This window comes from Penaeus japonicus, unplaced genomic scaffold (assembly GCF_977035675.1).
Source record: "Penaeus japonicus unplaced genomic scaffold, GWHDUDI00000001_assembly GWHDUDI00000001, whole genome shotgun sequence".
NCBI classification, from domain to species: domain Eukaryota; kingdom Metazoa; phylum Arthropoda; class Malacostraca; order Decapoda; family Penaeidae; genus Penaeus; species Penaeus japonicus.
The window spans coordinates 27866853-27886852 of record NW_028234403.1 but is presented as its reverse complement, the minus strand read 5'-3'; the positions used below and the strand labels follow the sequence as shown (position 1 = coordinate 27886852).

General features: G+C 34.9%; 2 protein-coding genes across 12 annotated transcripts in view; both read right to left on the bottom strand.

Moving 5' to 3' along the window:
• Positions 1-747: 747 nt before the first annotated feature.
• On the bottom strand, positions 748-12993 carry LOC122254536 (uncharacterized). 11 transcript variants are annotated; one of them, XM_086538457.1, is made up of 17 exons: positions 12207-12993; positions 11831-11894; positions 11325-11670; positions 11053-11081; positions 8544-8588; positions 7992-8376; positions 7760-7820; positions 7450-7480; positions 6984-7043; positions 6745-6805; positions 6434-6464; positions 5962-6021; positions 3619-3678; positions 3384-3443; positions 3149-3208; positions 2126-2185; positions 748-1680 (listed from the first exon to the last, which is right to left on the bottom strand). In XM_086538457.1, exons 11-17 carry the CDS (start codon positions 6434-6436, stop codon positions 1609-1611), a joined length of 375 nt encoding a protein of 124 aa, XP_086394583.1. In that variant the 5' UTR covers positions 6437-6464; positions 6745-6805; positions 6984-7043; positions 7450-7480; positions 7760-7820; positions 7992-8376; positions 8544-8588; positions 11053-11081; positions 11325-11670; positions 11831-11894; positions 12207-12993; the 3' UTR covers positions 748-1608. The 11 variants fall into 11 exon arrangements, 8 of the variants coding, with proteins under 8 accessions (XP_086394583.1, XP_086394566.1, XP_086394548.1 ...); XR_015191140.1 differs by lacking the exons at positions 6434-6464; positions 6745-6805; positions 7450-7480; positions 7760-7820; positions 7992-8376 and adding exons at positions 1891-1949; positions 2598-2628; positions 2909-2970; XR_015191144.1 differs by lacking the exons at positions 3384-3443; positions 6434-6464; positions 6745-6805; ... (1 more) ...; positions 7760-7820; positions 7992-8376 and adding exons at positions 1891-1949; positions 2598-2628; positions 2909-2970.
• A 142-nt stretch (positions 12994-13135) lies between these two features.
• Positions 13136-20000, bottom strand: part of RpL24 (ribosomal protein L24) — a 7774-nt gene continuing 909 nt past the window's right edge. Inside the window, exons 2-6 of the mRNA XM_043018257.2 lie at positions 14999-15084; positions 14571-14684; positions 13562-13609; positions 13385-13463; positions 13136-13249 (exon numbers count right to left, since the gene is read on the bottom strand). Coding sequence (XP_042874191.2) covers positions 13169-13249; positions 13385-13463; positions 13562-13609; positions 14571-14684; positions 14999-15084 — 408 coding nt within the window. The 3' untranslated portion in view covers positions 13136-13168. The remainder of the gene's footprint in view (positions 13250-13384; positions 13464-13561; positions 13610-14570; positions 14685-14998; positions 15085-20000) is intronic.

Below are 20000 nucleotides of genomic sequence, written 5' to 3'. Positions count from 1 at the left end.
GTGAGTGTGTGTGTGTGTGTCTGCATTTGTGAGTGTGTGTGTGTGTCTGCATTTGTGAGTGTGTGTGTGTGTGTGTCTGCATTTGTGAGTGTGTGTGTGTGTGTCTGCATTTGTGAGTGTGTGTGTGTGTGTGTCTGCATTTGTGAGTGTGTGTGTGTGTGTGTCTGCATTTGTGAGTGTGTGTGTGTGTGTGTCTGCATTTGTGAGTGTGTGTGTGTCTGCATTTGTGAGTGTGTGTGTGTGTGTCTGCATTTATGAGTGTGTGTGTGTGTGTGTGTGTCTGCATTTATGAGTGTGTGTGTGTGTGTGTGTGTGTGTGTGTGTCTGCATTTATGTGTGTGTGTGTGTGTGCATTTGTGTGTGTCTGCATTTATGAGTGTGTGTGTGTGTGCATTTGTGTGTGTGTGTGTGTGTGTGTGTGTGTGTGTGTGTGTGTGTGTGTGTGTGTGTGTGTGTGTATGTGTATGTGTGTGTCTGCATTTCTGTGTATGTGTATGTGTATGTCTGCATCTGCATGTGTGGCTGTGTGTGTGGGGGGGGGGGGGAGATCTGTGTCTGCATGTGCACGCATGCACCTGTTTGCATTTCTGTCTTTTTTCTCCCTCACTGTCTTTCAGAAACTTTAAACTCTTATAAATTGAGGATTATTTTGGAGTTTCATAATCCCATAACAAAATTGATAATTTTGTAACATCTGCCTTCAACTTAAGTTGCCTTTTAGTCACTAGCTCTAATGAAATTTTAGTAAAATAAATACAAGAACTGTTTTTATTAATTTTTCAATACATTTGTTTGATAGTCAACATCAGTCTGGAAATGTATTTAAACATGCAGACATTTTAGTTTCTAAACATTCCTTCCATGCTACCACATTTCAACATAATGCTATAAGGTGTTCAGAGAAGTGTCCCATTAGCCAGCATAAGAGTAAGGGGTCGATATTACGGGTCCCTTGGCTATCAATAAGTTTAGATATTCAAGCCTACTGCAGTTTATCAAGTAAAGCACCAACTCTTCATAGCAGGATAATTCACAGAATGCCAACTTCCAATCTTGCCATTTCAAAAATAAGGATACTACAGGGATAATCCAAATACATGACATTTACAATAATTGAAATTCAGTTTAATTTTATGCATGCAAGTTCTTTCTAAAAGCGCTTTGTTCATACTCTATCAATGCAATGATTTATATGTAATATTACATCTAAAAATATGGCAAATGATTTACAAATATCTAATCAAATTTATTCAAATAAAATGTTATAGGAGTTTATGTATTACATACTATTAAAACAATACAATTTCCAAATAATGTGCGCACTGCCTCCGAGGCCAAGCAGTTTCTTCCAGTGTGGGAATGACGAACCATTGCATGAAGACACTTCTGGCCTTAGAAATAAACTTAATTATCAAGAAAATATCACAAGGATGGCAGGCTTTTGACAAAGCTAGTCACAACCTTAAGAACAAATCTATACCTATTGGTTTAAAAAGACATCTTACAGCCAAAATATCAAAATAACTGTCAGATTCCAAGTTCCAGAACTACATCTTTAGCCTTAAAACCAAGAACACTTCAATATGCACAAACTAATAATACACGAAATCACATGGAACTAATGTATCGGGATGAACAAAACTTGTGAAAGGCCAATATCTTCGGATATGACTTGCAATTCTGAAAAACAAAAAAGCAGTAAGTTCACAGACTTGATTATTATTATATTATGGGTGAAATTTCTCTTCAGATATTAACTTCTAATCAATTTTATTCATTGGATTGACAGAATATATAAAAATCATCATTTAACAAAATGGGCATTGATGAATTTACTGATTCCATTTTCATTATTGATTACTAGAACTATTTCAATTGCATAAAACTTACTTTCAGCAATTACTATTATAAAACACAGGGTAAATTTGTAGCAGCACAGAATAGCACATCTGAAAGATTGTGAGCATGAATCCGGTTTCTAGATGCAAAAACATTGCACGCTTGAATAAGCACACTCAGAAAGAAAGTTTGCCGCTTGTTTATTTTCATGTATTTCAACCGGTAATTCATTTTCATCATTCAAATCATTATTAGATACCAAGATACTAAATATGGATAAACTTACCTTTAGTGTTAATGAAGATGGATCCTTCGCTCTGGTGATCTTTATGCAAATAGGACAGATCTGGAAACAAAGCATTCATAAATACTACATACTGGACTTTTTCATATGGGTTTCCTTAGCTGTTCTCAGCAAAAAGTAATGCCGCTTGTTTATTTTCATGCTTTTCAACCGGTAATTCATTTTCATCATTCAAATCATTATTAGATACCAAGATACTACATACGGGTAAACTTCCTTTAAATGATTTTTATGCAAACAGGACAGATCTGAAATCCAAACATTTAAATATTTTCATAGTGGACCATTTCATTTGGGTTTCCTAATTTAGATTTATGAAATAGTAACAATTGCATCTATTCTAAAGCATTTCAACCAGCAATGCAAAACAGAAATTTACCCCTATGTCCTTCTAAAACTTTCTTGGTGGAACAGACCTTTAATAATATATCAAGTAAATCTTATAAAGTCTTACCATTCACATAAAAGGCTTCAAAACTGCAATTCTGAAAAAAGGAAATATAAAAAATTATGAGCTAACTGCTCTCTTAATAGGCAAACAAAAAATATCAATATCAATTCAGTTATCAAGTTCTAATCAATTTTTTTTCATTGGATTGACAGAATATAATGAATTCATCATTTAACAAATGGAATTTCCACAAGAATTTCAATAAATTTTCAAAATCCATGAAGAATATGGAGAAGACATTAGTAAAGAATTTATTCCAATTTCATTCACAATTACTGATTACTTGAACGGTTTTAAGAGGACATACTACTTACTTTTGGTAATTACTCTTATTAGCTGCAGGTAAAAAAACTAGTAGCAGCACAGAATAGCACATCTGAAAAATTATGTGAGCATGAATCCGGTTTCTAGATGCAAAAACATTGCACGCTTGAATAAGCACACTCAGAAAGAAAGTTTGCCGCTTGTTTATTTTCATGTATTTCAACCGGTAATTCATTTTCATCATTCAAATCATTATTAGATACCAAGATACTAAATATGGATAAACTTACCTTTAGTGTTAATGAAGATGGATCCTTCGCTCTGGTGATCTTTATGCAAACAGGACAGATCTGGAAACAAAGCATTCATAAATACTACATACTGGATTTTTTCATATGGGTTTCCTTAGCGGTTCTCAGCAAAAAGTAATGCCGCTTGTTTATTTTCATGCTTTTCAACCGGTAATTCATTTTCATCATTCAAATCATTATTAGATACCAAGATACAAAATATGGATAAACTTACCTTTAGTGTTAATGAAGATGGATCCTTCGCTCTGGTGATCTTTATGCAAACAGGACAGATCTGGAAACAAAGCATTCATAAATACTACATACTGGATTTTTTCATATGGGTTTCCTTAGCGGTTCTCAGCAAAAAGTAATGCCGCTTGTTTATTTTCATGCTTTTCAACCGGTAATTCATTTTCATCATTCAAATCATTATTAGATACCAAGATACTAAATATGGATAAACTTACCTTTAGTGTTAATGAAGATGGATCCTTCGCTCTGGTGATCTTTATGCAAACAGGACAGATCTGGAAACAAAGCATTCATAAATACTACATACTGGATTTTTTCATATGGGTTTCCTTAGCGGTTCTCAGCAAAAAGTAATGCCGCTTGTTTATTTTCATGCTTTTCAACCGGTAATTCATTTTCATCATACGAATAATCATTAGGGGCTGGATTCATTAACATACGATTGTAAGGCATCTACCAGGGGTCACATTATCAATAAGTTTACCAGCAATGGTAAAGTGGGATTTACAAAGCAATAGCAAGTTGCCTGGTAAGGGTAAATCTACTTTACCACTGAAGTTTGATAGTAATTCTAGTAGATCAATTCCGCCAATCAGCGAGCGCGTTACACGATTCTTTAGGCTCCTTTGACCAATCCCGTGACATGTAAACAAAGCCTGATCCAGCAGAGATTTTATTGTTTTGAGAAAGAAATGATAAAGATTTGTGTAAAATTATTCCTATATAAATTCATTTCATAGAAAGCATATTCTATTGCATGTTACAGATAATATATATTGTAATGGTTTTCAAAATATACTATTCTTTTTTTATAGACTGCAGTCAAAAGATAGAGGCAATGGAGGTGTTGTTTGAATCGTTTTTAAAAAGAAATGCCAATCATATCTTTCAAATTAAAAAGATTATGAAAAATTGTATATAAATTAATGCAAATAAAAAACTGAGGTGCAGTTTGTACTTTATCATTCTATATATTTATATTGAAGAAAGATGAAGTGCAATTTATAAAAAACAAACAAAAATTGGCTTTATTATTAGCATCTGTTCTTTAAAGACCTCCCTGGCTATTTATCTGTCCAAACCTACCAACTCATCATTTGTGGAGCTTGTATTTTTTCAGAGGTTCAATAGGAGGGAAGGCCACTTCAATATTTATAGGCCTTTTCCAGAGTTCCGATAGGCACAGTTGCTGCCTCAATCATTTTTGAACTAACATATGAATCGCCAAATATTGAATCAAATGACATTTATATATTTACAGTTTCTCAACTGTCAGAAATGAAATGTTCGAATTTGTCAAATTATAATTCCGTATCATTTTAAATGTTATTGTAGGCTAGTTTCTGCAAGTTTACCCTAGGCTGCGTGAACATTATTTTCACTTATTTCCTGTTAATTTTTTACATTTTTGTCAGGTTCAAATGAAAATGAATAGTTGCCATCATCCTGATCATAATAGGTGTACATGTAAACTAAAGTATCGCCTTAAATGTTGATTTATTGCCGAGATAAAAAGCCTGAGGGGAGAGTCATCGCTGAAATTGTGAGTGGACATATCAGTGCTCCAACCACTGGCAAATTTAGCATTGTATTTACCATGGTAAGTTGTACATAAATACCAATGCAGTCTGTTTACCATCATAATTGTAGTTACCAGCGTATTTATCATGGTGCGTTGATGAATCCAACCCAATAGAAGACAAGATAGTACACACAGGTAAACTTACCTACAGTGTTAATGAAGATGGATCTTTCCCTCTAATGATTTTTATGCAACCAGGACAGATCTGAAATCCAAACATTTAAATATTTTCATAGGGGACCATTTCATTTGGGTTTCCTAATTTAGATTTATGAAATGGTAACAATTGCATCTATTCTAAAGCATTTCAACCAGCAATGCAAAACAGAAAATTACCCCTATGCCCTTCTAAAAGTCTTGGTGGAACAGACCTTTAATAATATATCAAGTAAATCTTATAAAGTCTTACCATTCACATAAAAGGCTTCAAAATTACAATTCTGAAAAAAAAAAAAAAAAATATATATATATATATATATATAAAATCATGAGCTAACTGCTCTTATAATAGGTATAAAAAATCAATATCAATTCAGTTATCAAGTTCTAATCAATTTTTTTCATTGGATTGACAGAATATAATGAATTCATCATTCAACAAGTGGAATTTCCACAAGAATTTCAATAAATTTTCAAAATCCATGAAGAATATGGAGAAGACATTGGTAAAGAATTTATTCCAATTTCATTCACAATAACTGATTACTTGAACGGTTTTAAGAGGACATACTACTTACTTTTGGTAATTACTCTTATTAGCTGCAGGTAAAAAACTAGTAGCAGCACAGAATAGCACATCTGAAAAATTATGTGAGCATGAATCCGGTTTCTAGATGCAAAAACATTGCATGCTTGAATAAGCACACTCAGAAAGAAAGTTTGCCGCTTGTTTATTTTCATGTATTTCAACCGGTAATTCATTTTCATCATTCAAATCATTATTAGATACCAAGATACTAAATATGGATAAACTTACCTTTAGTGTTAATGAAGATGGATCCTTCGCTCTGGTGATCTTTATGCAAATAGGACAGATCTGGAAACAAAGCATTCATAAATACTACATACTGGACTTTTTCATATGGGTTTCCTTAGCTGTTCTCAGCAAAAAGTAATGCCGCTTGTTTATTTTCATTCTTTTCAACAGGTAATTCATTTTCATCATTCAAATAATTATTAGATACCAAGATACTACATACGGGTAAAATTTCTTTAAATGATTTTTATGCAAACAGGACAGATCTGAAATCCAAACATTTAAATATTTTCATGGTGGACCATTTCATTTGGGTTTCCTAATTTAGATTTATGAAATAGTAACAATTGCATCTATTCTAAAGCATTTCAACCAGCAATGCAAAACAGAAATTTACCCCTATGTCCTTCTAAAACTTTCTTGGTGGAACAGACCTTTAATAATATATCAAGTAAATCTTATAAAGTCTTACCATTCACATAAAAGGCTTCAAAACTGCAATTCTGAAAAAAGGAAATATAAAAAATTATGAGCTAACTGCTCTTTTAATAGGCAAACAAAAAATATCAATATCAATTCAGTTATCAAGTTCTAATCAATTTTTTTTCATTGGATTGACAGAATATAATGAATTCATCATTTAACAAATGGAATTTCCACAAGAATTTCAATAAATTTTCAAAATCCATGAAGAATATGGAGAAGACATTGGTAAAGAATTTATTCCAATTTCATTCACAATTACTGATTACTTGAACGGTTTTAAGAGGACATACTACTTACTTTTGGTAATTACTCTTATTAGCTGCAGGTAAAAAACTAGTAGCAGCACAGAATAGCACATCTGAAAAATTATGTGAGCATGAATCCGGTTTCTAGATGCAAAAACATTGCATGCTTGAATAAGCACACTCAGAAAGAAAGTTTGCCGCTTGTTTATTTTCATGTATTTCAACCGGTAATTCATTTTCATCATTCAAATCATTATTAGATACCAAGATACTAAATATGGATAAACTTACCTTTAGTGTTAATGAAGATGGATCCTTCGCTCTGGTGATCTTTATGCAAATAGGACAGATCTGGAAACAAAGCATTCATAAATACTACATACTGGACTTTTTCATATGGGTTTCCTTAGCGGTTCTCAGCAAAAAGTAATGCCGCTTGTTTATTTTCATGCTTTTCAACCGGTAATTCATTTTCATCATTCAAATAATTATTAGATACCAAGATACTACATACGGGTAAACTTCCTTTAAATGATTTTTATGCAAACAGGACAGATCTGAAATCCAAACATTTAAATATTTTCATAGTGGACCATTTCATTTGGGTTTCCTAATTTAGATTTATGAAATAGTAATAATTGCATCTATTCTAAAGCATTTCAACCAGCAATGCAAAACAAATTTACCCCTATGTCCTAAAACTTTCTTGGTGGAACAGACCTTTAATAATATACCAAGTAAATCTATAAAGTCTTACCATTTACATAAAAGGCTTCAAAACTGCAATTCTGAAAAAAAGGAAATAAAAAATTTTGAGCTAACTGCTCTTATAATAGGTAAACAAAAAATATCAATATCAATTCAGTTATCAAGTTCTAATCAATTTTTTTTCATTGGATTGACAGAATATAATGAATTCATCATTTAACAAATGGAATTTCCACAAGAATTTCAATAAATTTTCAAAATCCATGAAGAATATGGAGAAGACATTGGTAAAGAATTTATTCCAATTTCATTCACAATTACTGATTACTTGAACGGTTTTAAGAGGACATACTACTTACTTTTGGTAATTACTCTTATTAGCTGCAGGTAAAAAACTAGTAGCAGCACAGAATAGCACATCTGAAAAATTATGTGAGCATGAATCCGGTTTCTAGATGCAAAAACATTGCACGCTTGAATAAGCACACTCAGAAAGAAAGTTTGCCGCTTGTTTATTTTCATGTATTTCAACCGGTAATTCATTTTCATCATTCAAATCATCTTAAGATAAATAAATACAGGTAAACTTACCTTTAATGTAAACCCTCTCTGGACGGGTGGTATACTACGGTGCCGCGCATTCTAGGCCCGTTCCCTGGGTGATGCCATACGGCGTTGTTTATTTAACTGATTTAGGCCTATGCATTCAAGAGCCTCGGCATTGTAACATGCAAGGCTGGAATGCCCCCGCCGTGAGTGGGTTAATCCTTTCTGGACGGATGGTACACTACTGTACCGCTCATTCAAAAGCCCAGTGGCCGGGCGGTACAATATTGTGCCAGCCATTTAATTGATTTAGGCCTAAGCGCTCGAAAGCCCCGGCACTGTGACATTCAAGGCTGGAATGCCCCCGTTGTGAGTGGGTTAATGAAGATGGATCCTTCCCTCTAGTGATTTTTATTCAAACAGGGCAGATCTGAAAACCAATCACTCATGAATACTTTGTAGTGGACTTTTTCATATTAGTTTCATAAGTTAATCTCAGCAAAAAGTAATGCCGCTTGTTTATTTTCATGCTTTTCAACCGGTAATTCATTTTCATCATTCAAATAACTATCAGAAGTTACAAAATGGTAGACTTACATTCAATGGCAATGAATGGGTCATCATCTTGTAGGGACACATAATCTGAAAAGAAACAAGTACCGATACTGAATAGTTGACTTAATCATTGGCTACCTATCTACAGGAAGCAAGAAAAAGGGAGAGCAGCAAAAACTCTTATCGTTTGACAACTGCCTTAGTGTTCGAATAGCTTATGGCATTAGGCCTGCGCATTTTGAAATACCCCTTGCAATAGGTCCAAGTGGAGCCAAATCCACATGGAATATAAAGTTTCTGCTTAAGTCTCCTTTAAATAAGTGTACATTAATTCAAATAAATAATCAGTCCCTAATTCAGCTTCAATTATATTAAAACTTATCTTGCTCAAGGATACTAATGCAAAATTAATGGCATAATTTGGTACCAAAACCTGTTCTGGATTTTTTAATTTGTTGAAAAATTATCATCATCATTATTATGGAGAAATAGCAAGTTAACCCCTTCACTACGGGCAGTAGAAAACACCCTCCACTCCGCATCCGAGCTTCCGGCGCGCGCCAAATTTTAAACGTCGCTATTGAATATGACAAGTTTTAAGCCAAAACCTCATAATATTCATGTATTATATATCAAAATATGCATAGTTGTCATATGCACATAGGGGAAGAGGTTAAGTTATTTACATGGGTTGGGAGGAAGATGGAAAGAGTGACCTTGGTGGGAGGCCTCACTCAGATGACCAAAGAAAACGACTGAAATAGTATGGTAAACTAATCATAAGTTTTATATTTTTACATAATGTTTCATAAATAAATAATAAAATGATTGCAAGCAGGGCGCATCGGTGCCTCCCCTGGTATAAGCGAATCCCACTCTTATGTAATAATAATGAAAGTCAAGTAATCCATTGCATCATATCTGACCTCTATTCTGAAAGATCTCGTACAGTATCTGGAAGAAAGAAAACTCAATTTCACCAGAACTCAGCCATGACACAGTATGCGCGTCCTCGGGTTTTTCATGAGCACTGCGAGGACGCAGTATATGCGTTCTCTTGTCGAAGGGGTTAAATAGTCAGAAATACAATGCCAATTCCCATTACAAACACACTATGAATGTCACAAGCATAAGGAAGAGATACACAGTGAGTGCCAAGGCAAGAAAATCAAGCTTTGTTATCAAATGTGATGTTTCTCTCCATTCCCCATCCGGACTTGTGGTAAATAGAAAATAAAGACTTCTATGATTGGTAAGAACAAATGTAATACAGTACAAATAGATTAATGAAAATCAAGTAGAAGATACCTGCAACTTTAAAATGTGCAAAATAAAGGGGGGAAAGGGCATTAAATGTCCTTATAACCTCAAATTCTACTTAGTAGCAAAGAGATTAAGATTTAATTTATACAGATGTTTCAAAAGCATGGGAGAACAAGGTCTACTTTCCTCTAACTTTTTCTTTGTATGCTGAAGACAGATTCGAGTTAACATGCAATAGCTTTTCCATGGAATCGTGTGAAAGTTACAAATTACACAGCTTCAGCACAGGAGAACAAAGGTTTCAGAACTCAAATCTTCAGAGGTACACCCCGACCTATAGGATTGTGTTCAATATTTCATTCCCAGGCCAATTGGAAAAATAGAATAGACTTCTAATTCACTAGAAGTTAAACTTAGGAGTCTAGCTCCGACAAAGCTAAAGCAAACTTTTACCATATTTTTATAACCTTTATCACACCTCATTCTCAGTGAAAGTAAAGTTCCACCGAGGTACTTCATGACTTAACCAATTGTGTAGGGTGTCATGACATTTTGGCAGCACTAGCTCTAGAGCTACAGGGTTCCAAAGTCAGCCTAAACTCGCATTTTATGATGGATTTAATGGATAAATATTGTTTGGGTTAGTCTGTGCTACCCAGAGGGCGGAGAAAACCCTTTCCCCATCTCTCTCATTATTAGACGGTGCAGCTAGCCTTGGTGACCTATTAGGGTGTTAGGTGCCCGGTCAGCAATGGGTTAATACCATTTATCTATTTCTAATTTGACAATTAGATTTTTCATTGTATATTAGATGATACTGATTTACAAGTTTATCCCCCCCCCCCCCTTGTGTGTTGGTTCTGAAGATATCTATTGATCACTCGGAAAATCCATGTTCTTAATCTTAATTGGCATTTGTTAATTTAGTTTCATTATACGAACCTTTACTAGTAATCCTCTTAATACTATAAATAAATTTAGTTGTAAATATTCATGAACTTATTGAATAAACCCAAGTAAATAATGTAAGATGTCCAAATATGAGATAGGTGGGCTATACTGCTTCATGTTTAACTTTCTAGCCCAATATTCACACACAATCCCCTTAACCCAATCCCGACAGGACTGGCAAGAAATGGCAACCCCCTATGCCGGACCTATGCAATATTGCATCGAGAACGTCACACTGGTGTGTCACCCCATTATCAGGCATTTAGCCATCATACGGGTGTGACACGGCATCATCATAGGGTTAACCTAGATATTTAGTAAAAAAATTTTGGCTTACCATTTATGCGAGTCTGCTCAATGAAAATCCTGGAAAAAAAAAAGAAAAGAATTAACTATAGAAATAGGGAAGAGGTGGGGGGGATAAACATTTCTATTCAGGGATTAAGTTCTAATCAATTTCATTCATTGGATTGACAGAATATATATAATCATCATTATATCAATTTGGACTTTATTAACTTTAGATAAATATTCTAAATTAGAAATCAAACAATAAATTACTCCATTTTTTTATTTTTTTTACTGATAGAACCCATAAAATAAACTTACTTTCTACAATTCCTCTGATTAACTGGATTGGTTGAATGATTATTAAAGTCTGCTGTGTCACAAGCTAGGTCATTAGTAGTAATTTATTTTAACCCATTCGAGCTGGTTGACATGCTGACGTTTTGTGGTTTTGCGTCAGACGCCAGGGATGATATATAAGGGCAAGGTCGGCGCTCTAGGTGAGCAAGCAGGCAGCCCAGGCTCACAGCTTGTGCGTCCGAGAATCTCGAGGCGTTAGACTTATGCGTTCGAAGACCCCGGCATTGTGACTATGCAAAGCCAGAACCGCCCCGGCGTGAATGGGTTAACTAGAAGTTGAAACTTGTGGCAGCACAGGATAGCACATCTGAAAGATACGTAAGCCCATTATTAGTTTAAAGATGCTAAACTGACCAAGATTCATTAAGTACATTCATATAAAAAGTTTGCCGCTAGTTTACTTTCATGCATTTCAACTAGTAATTCATTTCCCTTTAAATTAAGAGAATACATAGTAATATACTTACCTTTACCGACAATAAAGCTGGACCACTAAGTGTAACCACTTTGCACACAGGACCAATCTGAAAACTGAATATAAATACTTAGAGCAAACATGAGTTTAGATTTCCATATCTAGTTTCAGCAAAAACTTACCTATTCAATTTGATTAACTATTAGATGCTAGATAATAGAAAACTAACCTTGGCTGAAAAAAATATTGATCCCTCTCTCCAGTGAATTCTCTACAAACAGGACAGATCCAAAAACCAAAACATGCATATTTCATATTGGATTCCACAAGGATTTCTGTATCAGATATCAGCAAATAATTTTTTTTTTAAGTGGTATTTCATTTTCAATATTGAATTAATCATTAAATGCTGATATTAGTAAACTCACCTTTAGTGGTAATGAATATGTATCCCTTTGTGTAACGAATTCAATAAACAGGACTGGTCTGAAAAAACCTTCGCAAAATACCTCAGATTTATTCATTCAAGGTTATTTATTTTTGTCAAGTTCTAAAAAAAAAATATTTACAGGAACTCATTTTCCACAATTACTTTTCTACACTGCCATTTATAGTAGATGTCAAGCCAGGTGGGAAAAAAAAAAAAAAAAAAAAAAAGATACCATGTTTAGTGGTTCCAGGATCAGAAGCCGGGGATGAGATATTTAGTCGTGGCCGGCACCTGGGTGATCAGGGGTACAGTGCTCAGCCGCAGCCAGTGAGGCTGAGAATCCTGGGGCGTTAGGCTTATGCATTCATAACATGCTGGCATTACGACCATTTAGAGGCAAAATAGCCCCGTCATTAACGGGTTAAATCCTTTATAATTGTAATTCACACCTTTTCAGTTTACACAGAATTAGTTGGCAGGTGTGCGACCGTATGTATATTAAAAGTAATAAAAAAAATGCAATTTAAATTCACAATTGACTGCAATGAACTTAAAGTGTCAAAATTTACACATTTCTCAACTTACAATTAGATATAATGGCACATCTGAAAAATGGAATGATCATCAATATATCTGCATGAAAAGAGACCTGCATACTCAAAGTTTGTAGATAGGTTTCAAGTACATTGCATTTACTTGAAATTTCTTCTCATTTACCTTCATACCAATAAAAATAGCTGTGTTCCTGTTCTATTACATAAATATTCAAATAAAATAAAAATCCACCATTGGCCACTCAAAATTAATTAATAAAAGTTGCAGGAAGAAAAAAAATAAAAAAAAATAAAAATAAGAAAATATACTAACATGAACTAGGTCCTTTTTAAATGAAATTTGAACTTAATGAAGGATATGAAGATACAAGCATGGATTTTTTTCTTTATTAATAGCTTTCATTGTTTAACGGCGCGGGCCACGTGCACTCTGCGCTGGGCGACCACCTTTCTGGACCTTAGGGACCTTCTGGCTGGCTTTTCCCTGCTGTAAAAATTAAAAATTAAGTTTCTCAGTTTATACAAATTCTGCATTAAAATAATTACATTTCTACCCTATGTTATTGGACTGTCATGACAATGGCAGATAATTTGAACTACTTTTGGCAGGGTCACTCTTTACCTTTCCTCCCTGGGGAGCTGCAGGCTTCTTAGCAGCAGCCTTAGCTGCTTTGGCAGCCTTTGCCTTCTCCTTGGCAGCCCTGAAATTTTTTTTAAATACATTAAACAAATTATCTAGACAATGCTAAAGTCTTATTTTGAACTTTTGTATACATTATTCGTAAATCATAATACTAACCGGATAGCCTGTTCTCTCTGTGCCTTACGAACTTCAGGCTTCATGTTCCTGTAACAAAGAAGAGGCAATTAGTAATAGGGTTTTAATAAATGTGAACTGAGAAAGATGCCTTGGTTTTGTTAAAAAATAACAGCTTTAATGCCATTATCAAACTGAACATAAATGCAGATTATACAATACATGAAGCATTAGCAAGAACTATTATCAATTTCAGATTTAGTATCCCCCCTCCCCACCAACAATAGTTGTTGTTTTCAACTATGCACATAAAATTTTACTAAAAGCACTTGTTCAAAGTTCAGAGAGTTCATTATATGATGGCATGTTCAGAGAGTTCATTATATGATGGCATGTTCAGAGAGTTCATTATATGATGGCATGTTCAGAGAGTTCATTATATGATGGCATGTTCAGAGAGTTCATTATATGATGGCATGTTCAGAGAGTTCATTATATGATGGCATGTTCAGAGAGTTCATTATATGATGGCATGTTCAGAGAGTTCATTATATGATGGCATGTTCAGAGAGTTCATTATATGATGGCATGTTCAGAGAGTTCATTATATGATGGCATGTTCAGAGAGTTCATTATATGATGGCATGTTCAGAGAGTTCATTATATGATGGCATGTTCAGAGAGTTCATTATATGATGGCATGTTCAGAGAGTTCATTATATGATGGCATGTTCAGAGAGTTCATTATATGATGGCATGTTCAGAGAGTTCATTATATGATGGCATGTTCAGAGAGTTCATTATATGATGGCATGTTCAGAGAGTTCATTATATGATGGCATGTTCAGAGAGTTCATTATATGATGGCATGTTCAGAGAGTTCATTATATGATGGCATGTTCAGAGAGTTCATTATATGATGGCATGTTCAGAGAGTTCATTATATGATGGCATGTTCAGAGAGTTCATTATATGATGGCATAGAGTTCTGGCTTTAAATAATCTTGAGTGGTTGTAGTTCACTGAACAAACAAGGGGGAGGACAGCTTACCTCTTAGCCATGATGTCTGTGAGTGAGGCACCAACAATGGCACGCTGGAACTTCTGGGTGCGGCGAGTACGTCTCTTGGCAACTTCCTCCTCCACACCCTTCTTGTGCAAACGCCTGCAATATAGGGTGGAATATTCTTTTGATCTTTCAAACTGAAGGTGTGAATTTGATGAAGTACTAACTATTAGCACTTGAAAAACGTAATAACTCAAAGTATTAATTAGTGATGAGTAAAACAAAATATACAATACTAAACCACTCTTCCCCTAGAATTTTCTTAAATATATATATATATATATATATATCACACCTGCTCAAATTCTAAACTGCTTGCATAAAAAAGGTTTCTAACAAGTAGTAAAAAACATACATGAATACTAGAACAAATAAATAAATACAAAGGGAACTCCAATCTGAGGATCTCTTACCTGTACAATACAGTCCATTTTACTTCACGTGGGTTCTTCTTCATAAGATAGGCTGCCTCACATCTTGCATTGAGGAACACCATCACCTATAAAATAAATATTTATCAGTATTTTCCCAAACATGTTCAAATTCTAAGGAATTGCATACATATTAACAGGGGCTAGTTATCCCACTATAGCCAGGTATCATGGCAAACCTGACAGCCTAAGAATTGCAGCTATCGAAAGTCATCCTAAATCCATATTTTGGGCTACTTAGGGAAAATGTTTGTTGGGCAAGCCTGTACTGCCGGGAGAGAGGAGAAACGTGTTCCCCATTCCTCCGATTTCTGACCAGTTACTAATACATGCGGAATAAAAGGAGGCTTGCTTGATGGCAATCAATACAACTTGAACATCTGACAAAGCAGACAGAAGGATGGAAAAGGCTTAGAAAGGTGTTTTAACACAATCTGGATATGTTAACTTAGGTTTAGACTAAACTTGAATACGACACTGAATACTACTATCTTCCTACAATATTTCTTCAATTACCATCTCATTTTTCTAAAAGTAGATGGTTTGTTCTTGAGTAGCATAAGATTATGCATTATAGAAAAGCACATCCAATAACCTCAAGATTAATCTCCGAGCCTATGCTATAGTCAGTCACTATGCATGACCAACCTTTAGCATGCAACTCGTGTAGGGATAATCAAGCCATTTGCCTTTAACCCATTGGTCGCGGTTTTAAATAAATATTTGTGCAGTAGGATGGCTGGTTTACATTGTCTGGCACGGTGCCATCCGCATCTATGACCGGCTGCCTTTGCAGCAAATCATGCCATCCACTGCTAATGGGTTAACCCGTTAACCCTTCACTACGGGCAGTAGAAGACGCTCCCCATGCCGCATCCAAGCTGCCAGCGCGCACCAAATTTTAAACGTTGCTATTGAATATGACAAGTTTTAAGCCAAAGCCTCAACATCATAATCATGTATTATATATCAAAATATGCATAGTTAACCTCTTCCCCTGTATGCATGTCACAGGTTATTTATATTGATTGGGAGGAAGATGGAAAGAGTGACCTTGGTGGGAGGCCTCACTCAGATGACAAGAAAACGGTTTAAGTAGTATGGTAAACTAATAATAAGTTTTACATTTTTATATAATGTTCCATAAATAAATAATAAAATGATTGCTAGCAGGGCACATCGGTACCTCCCCTGGTATAAGCCAATCCCACTCTTATGTAATAATAATGAAAGTCAAGTATTCCATCATATTATATACGACCTCTATTCTGAAAGATCTCATACAGTATCCAGAAGAAAGAAAACTTAATTCCAACAGAACTCAGCCATGACGCAGTATGCGCGTCCTTGGGTTTGTCACGAGCGTTGCAAGGACGCAGTATACACATCCTCGTAGTGAAGGGGTTAATGATGGGTGACAAGATATCACGTCTAGTGACTTTTGGGTCAGACACCAGGGATAAGTTATTTTGTCAAGGCCAGCGTGCCTGGTTAGCGGGCGCTCAGCACTCACTCGCGGCCAGTGTGGCCGAGAATCCTAACACGTTAGGCTTATGTGTTCGAGTATCCATGCATTTCGACCTTTTAAAGGTTATGCATTTCCAAACAAAGAAATTGGTATTGATGAAATCCTTTTGATACCCCTTTACCTTAGTGTCATTTTTAAGATGTATCACTCTTTATAAATAAATAAAATTGTATGGTACTTATCTAAATTATATGCCTATACAGGAATCACAAGAATGAAATATATCAAACACTTACACCTTAATTAAAAATGGTTCTGCACAAAGATATAAAATGGATATTTAAAAATATGACCAAACATACATTCTGCAACATTTAATGATTGCCAAATTCTAACAATAGCCAAGCACTGCCATATGTAATTTCAAGAGGAATCTGTAAAGTATTTTAATTTTCTAATGTTGATCTGTAACATGCCCTCCCCATTAAATGAGGAGGATATAAGGATAAAATCAGGTATGAGCCAGGTTGTGCAGAAATTATGCACTTCTGTAATTGCTAGGGGCTGAAGAGATTTTAAATATTGCATTTATTAGTTGCCATGAAAATTAAAGTTTAATTACACCTTGATTGGAGTCCAGGAATACCAATATTTTATTTTACCCCACCACTTCCCTGGGATACCATGTTTTCCCCACAATATGTTTTGTATCACTGCATTTATTGTGGCTTGTCAGTATTAACCAACAATGACATACTAAACAAGAAATTCATCCTTACCAATATCAAAAGCTATATGGAAATGACAGTACTGAGCCGAGATCTCAGAGTGGGAAGTGTGCAACTGATATTTGGTGTGCATTCATTCCAAATTCTTGATTTAGAATGTCCAAATCAGATTTGCTTTACAAGTACTCTAAATAAGAAGGCTGTCACAAAAATTCTATTACATGAATTACTGTATCATTTTTCTATTTACACATTGCCACACACTGTTCAATCAACCCACTGCGGATGGGGGAAAAGAGTAAGCTAACTGGTCTGTATGACAATGCAGGCACCAGTTATAAATTAGAGGGGCAGGGAAAGTCTTCATGTAGCTGGCAGCAGACTTGCCAAAAGAATTTTTTTCCCATAAATCCATTACAAAATAAGAGTTTAGGCTAACTTTGAAAAGCTGTAGCTCTGAAACTAGCACCACGACAGTCAAAGTCCCTCACATTTGTGCACATTCCTCCCATTCACAGCAGGCCAATTAGTTGCAATTCTGGTCCATTTGTGAAGATAAGTGTACAAAGCCTCCAAGTGCTAAATATCTCCCAGCGCAATAGTGCATTACGCTTCTCAGAGCTCTACACTCAATAGGATGTCATCTCGCAAGAGTGAAATATTCCTATGACATGATAGCATGTCATCCATGACGAACGGGTTAAGAGTAAGCAATTTCTTATGTATCATTTACGCAATGCTATTTCCAATGTCAGGTCTTTCATACAATGACTCATATTTTGGGCCTAACTGGAGACATCATATATAGATATATATATATATATATATATATATTATTATATATATATATATTATATATATATATATATATATATATAGAGAGAGAGAGAGAGAGAGAGAGAGAGAGAAATATATTATATATATATATATATATGTATATATATATATATATATATATATATATATATTCTCTCTCTCTCTCTATATATATATGACACCCATCCATAATGGGTATGTATGATGTATGAAGTATCCAAGTGCAAAATATGCAATTGGAGAAAATCTTTTCAAAATTGGGGTGGAGGTAAGGATTGAACAAATGGATAGTTTTGGCTACGTTTATCAAGTAAGGACCATGGTTATATGGAAAAGAAAGATTAAGGGTAAATATATTTCCAGATTACAATGAGAAACTAGAGCAGACAAAGAATTTGATTCACTGGCCTTGATAGGAGTGCTTGGTCACCTTGTCAGAAATATCTATAAATTTAATTGCAGGTAATACTGAGAAGACTTAAGGTACACCAACAGATTCACATGCACTTTTATACATGTGCACCATTTTACAAAAAATGTTGTGGCATCAAGACAAAGATATAGAAAACATTCAATGAATACCCTATGAGATTATTTCTAATCAACAAAATCATGTGAAATTCAATATTAGAACTGTAGGTGTATCTTTAACAACCACCAGGCATCCTTAACCCATTTGCAGCGGTTGACATGCTAACACGTTTTGTGGTTTTTGCGTCAGACGCCGGGGACAAGATATCAGGGAAAGGCCGGCGCTCGGGGTGAGCGAGTGGGTAGCCCAGGCTCGCAACTTGTGTGTCAGAGAATCTCGAGGCGTTAGGCTTGTGTTCGAAAACCCCGGTATTGCGACCATGCAAAGCCGGAACCGCCCCGGCTAATGGGTTAAAGATGTTTAATTCTACGGCTTTCATTCTCTTCCTCAGACTGATTTGCTCCATAATTTTCTCAATATAATTGAATGTTATGTATGCTTGAAACAAGTAAAAAAATTGTTACATTCCACTAATTGCCAAGGACAGAAAATATATGTTAAGACCTTTCATTGCAACACTAACAAGGATTCACAGTCTGAAGCAATTGCATGGTGACAGGGCTGGTTTCTATAAAAATAATCTTGGATTATTTATAGGATTATTTATAGGAATTTCACAAAGAATGCCAATTTCTTCCTAAAAGTGATCTTAGCAGACAACAATGCTTGGAGAGCTGGCGAGCTGTCCTTGGGGCAACTCTGGGGCAGTTAGAAGTTCAAGTTTCCAAACAATGCATTTACATTTGCCAGTTTGAATATTTTTACGCTCTAAGTAATGTTTTTAGTAGTATGACAATGCTGCACTTGGACTGTTATACATGATGGTACAGGAGTACTTGTGACCAACTGTTCTGAAAGCAGCAAGATGTAAGTATCATAAAACTAGTTAACCCATTAGCAGCGGATGGCAAGATTTGCTGCAATGGCAGAGTCGGTCATAGACATGGATAGCACCGTGCCAGACAATGTAAACCAGCCATCCTACTGCACAAATATTTTATTAAAACTGCGACCAATGGGTTAATCATAATATATAATTTCTTGACTTGATTTGAATGAGTGCAAAGAAAAATATTCATCCTTTTATACATTTACCTACACAGCCAATTTACATATTTTAACAATACTAACTTTATACTGCTTCCCCATTTGGTGTACATTTTGTTCTGCCACAAAAACATTTATACATTTTTGCAAAGCTGTATAAAAAATACTATAGATTCCTCTTGTATGTATCTGATTAATTCAAATCCTCAGCACTTTGAACAAAAAATCTCAACTTGTATTGTTTATCTGTTCATTGTATAGGTACAGGTAAGAGGAACTGGTCACATCCAGTTGAAAATCTAGCAACATCTGACAGATGTAGAGTAAATATGACAAATATGTAATACGGTGACATGAATGAAGATTTAAATTGTATAAGAAAAGGGCAAATAC

What these genes read in the sequence shown, in the direction of transcription:
- LOC122254536 (XM_086538419.1), bottom strand. An exon ending in CATCTTCATTAACACTAAAG is followed by an intron (nt 2,186 to 3,148) that starts GTAAGTTTATCC and finishes CTTTGTTTCCAG; the next exon opens with ATCTGTCCTATTTGCATAAA. An exon ending in CATCTTCATTAACACTAAAG is followed by an intron (nt 1,681 to 2,125) that starts GTAAGTTTATCC and finishes TTTGTTTTTCAG; the next exon opens with AATTGCAAGTCATATCCGAA.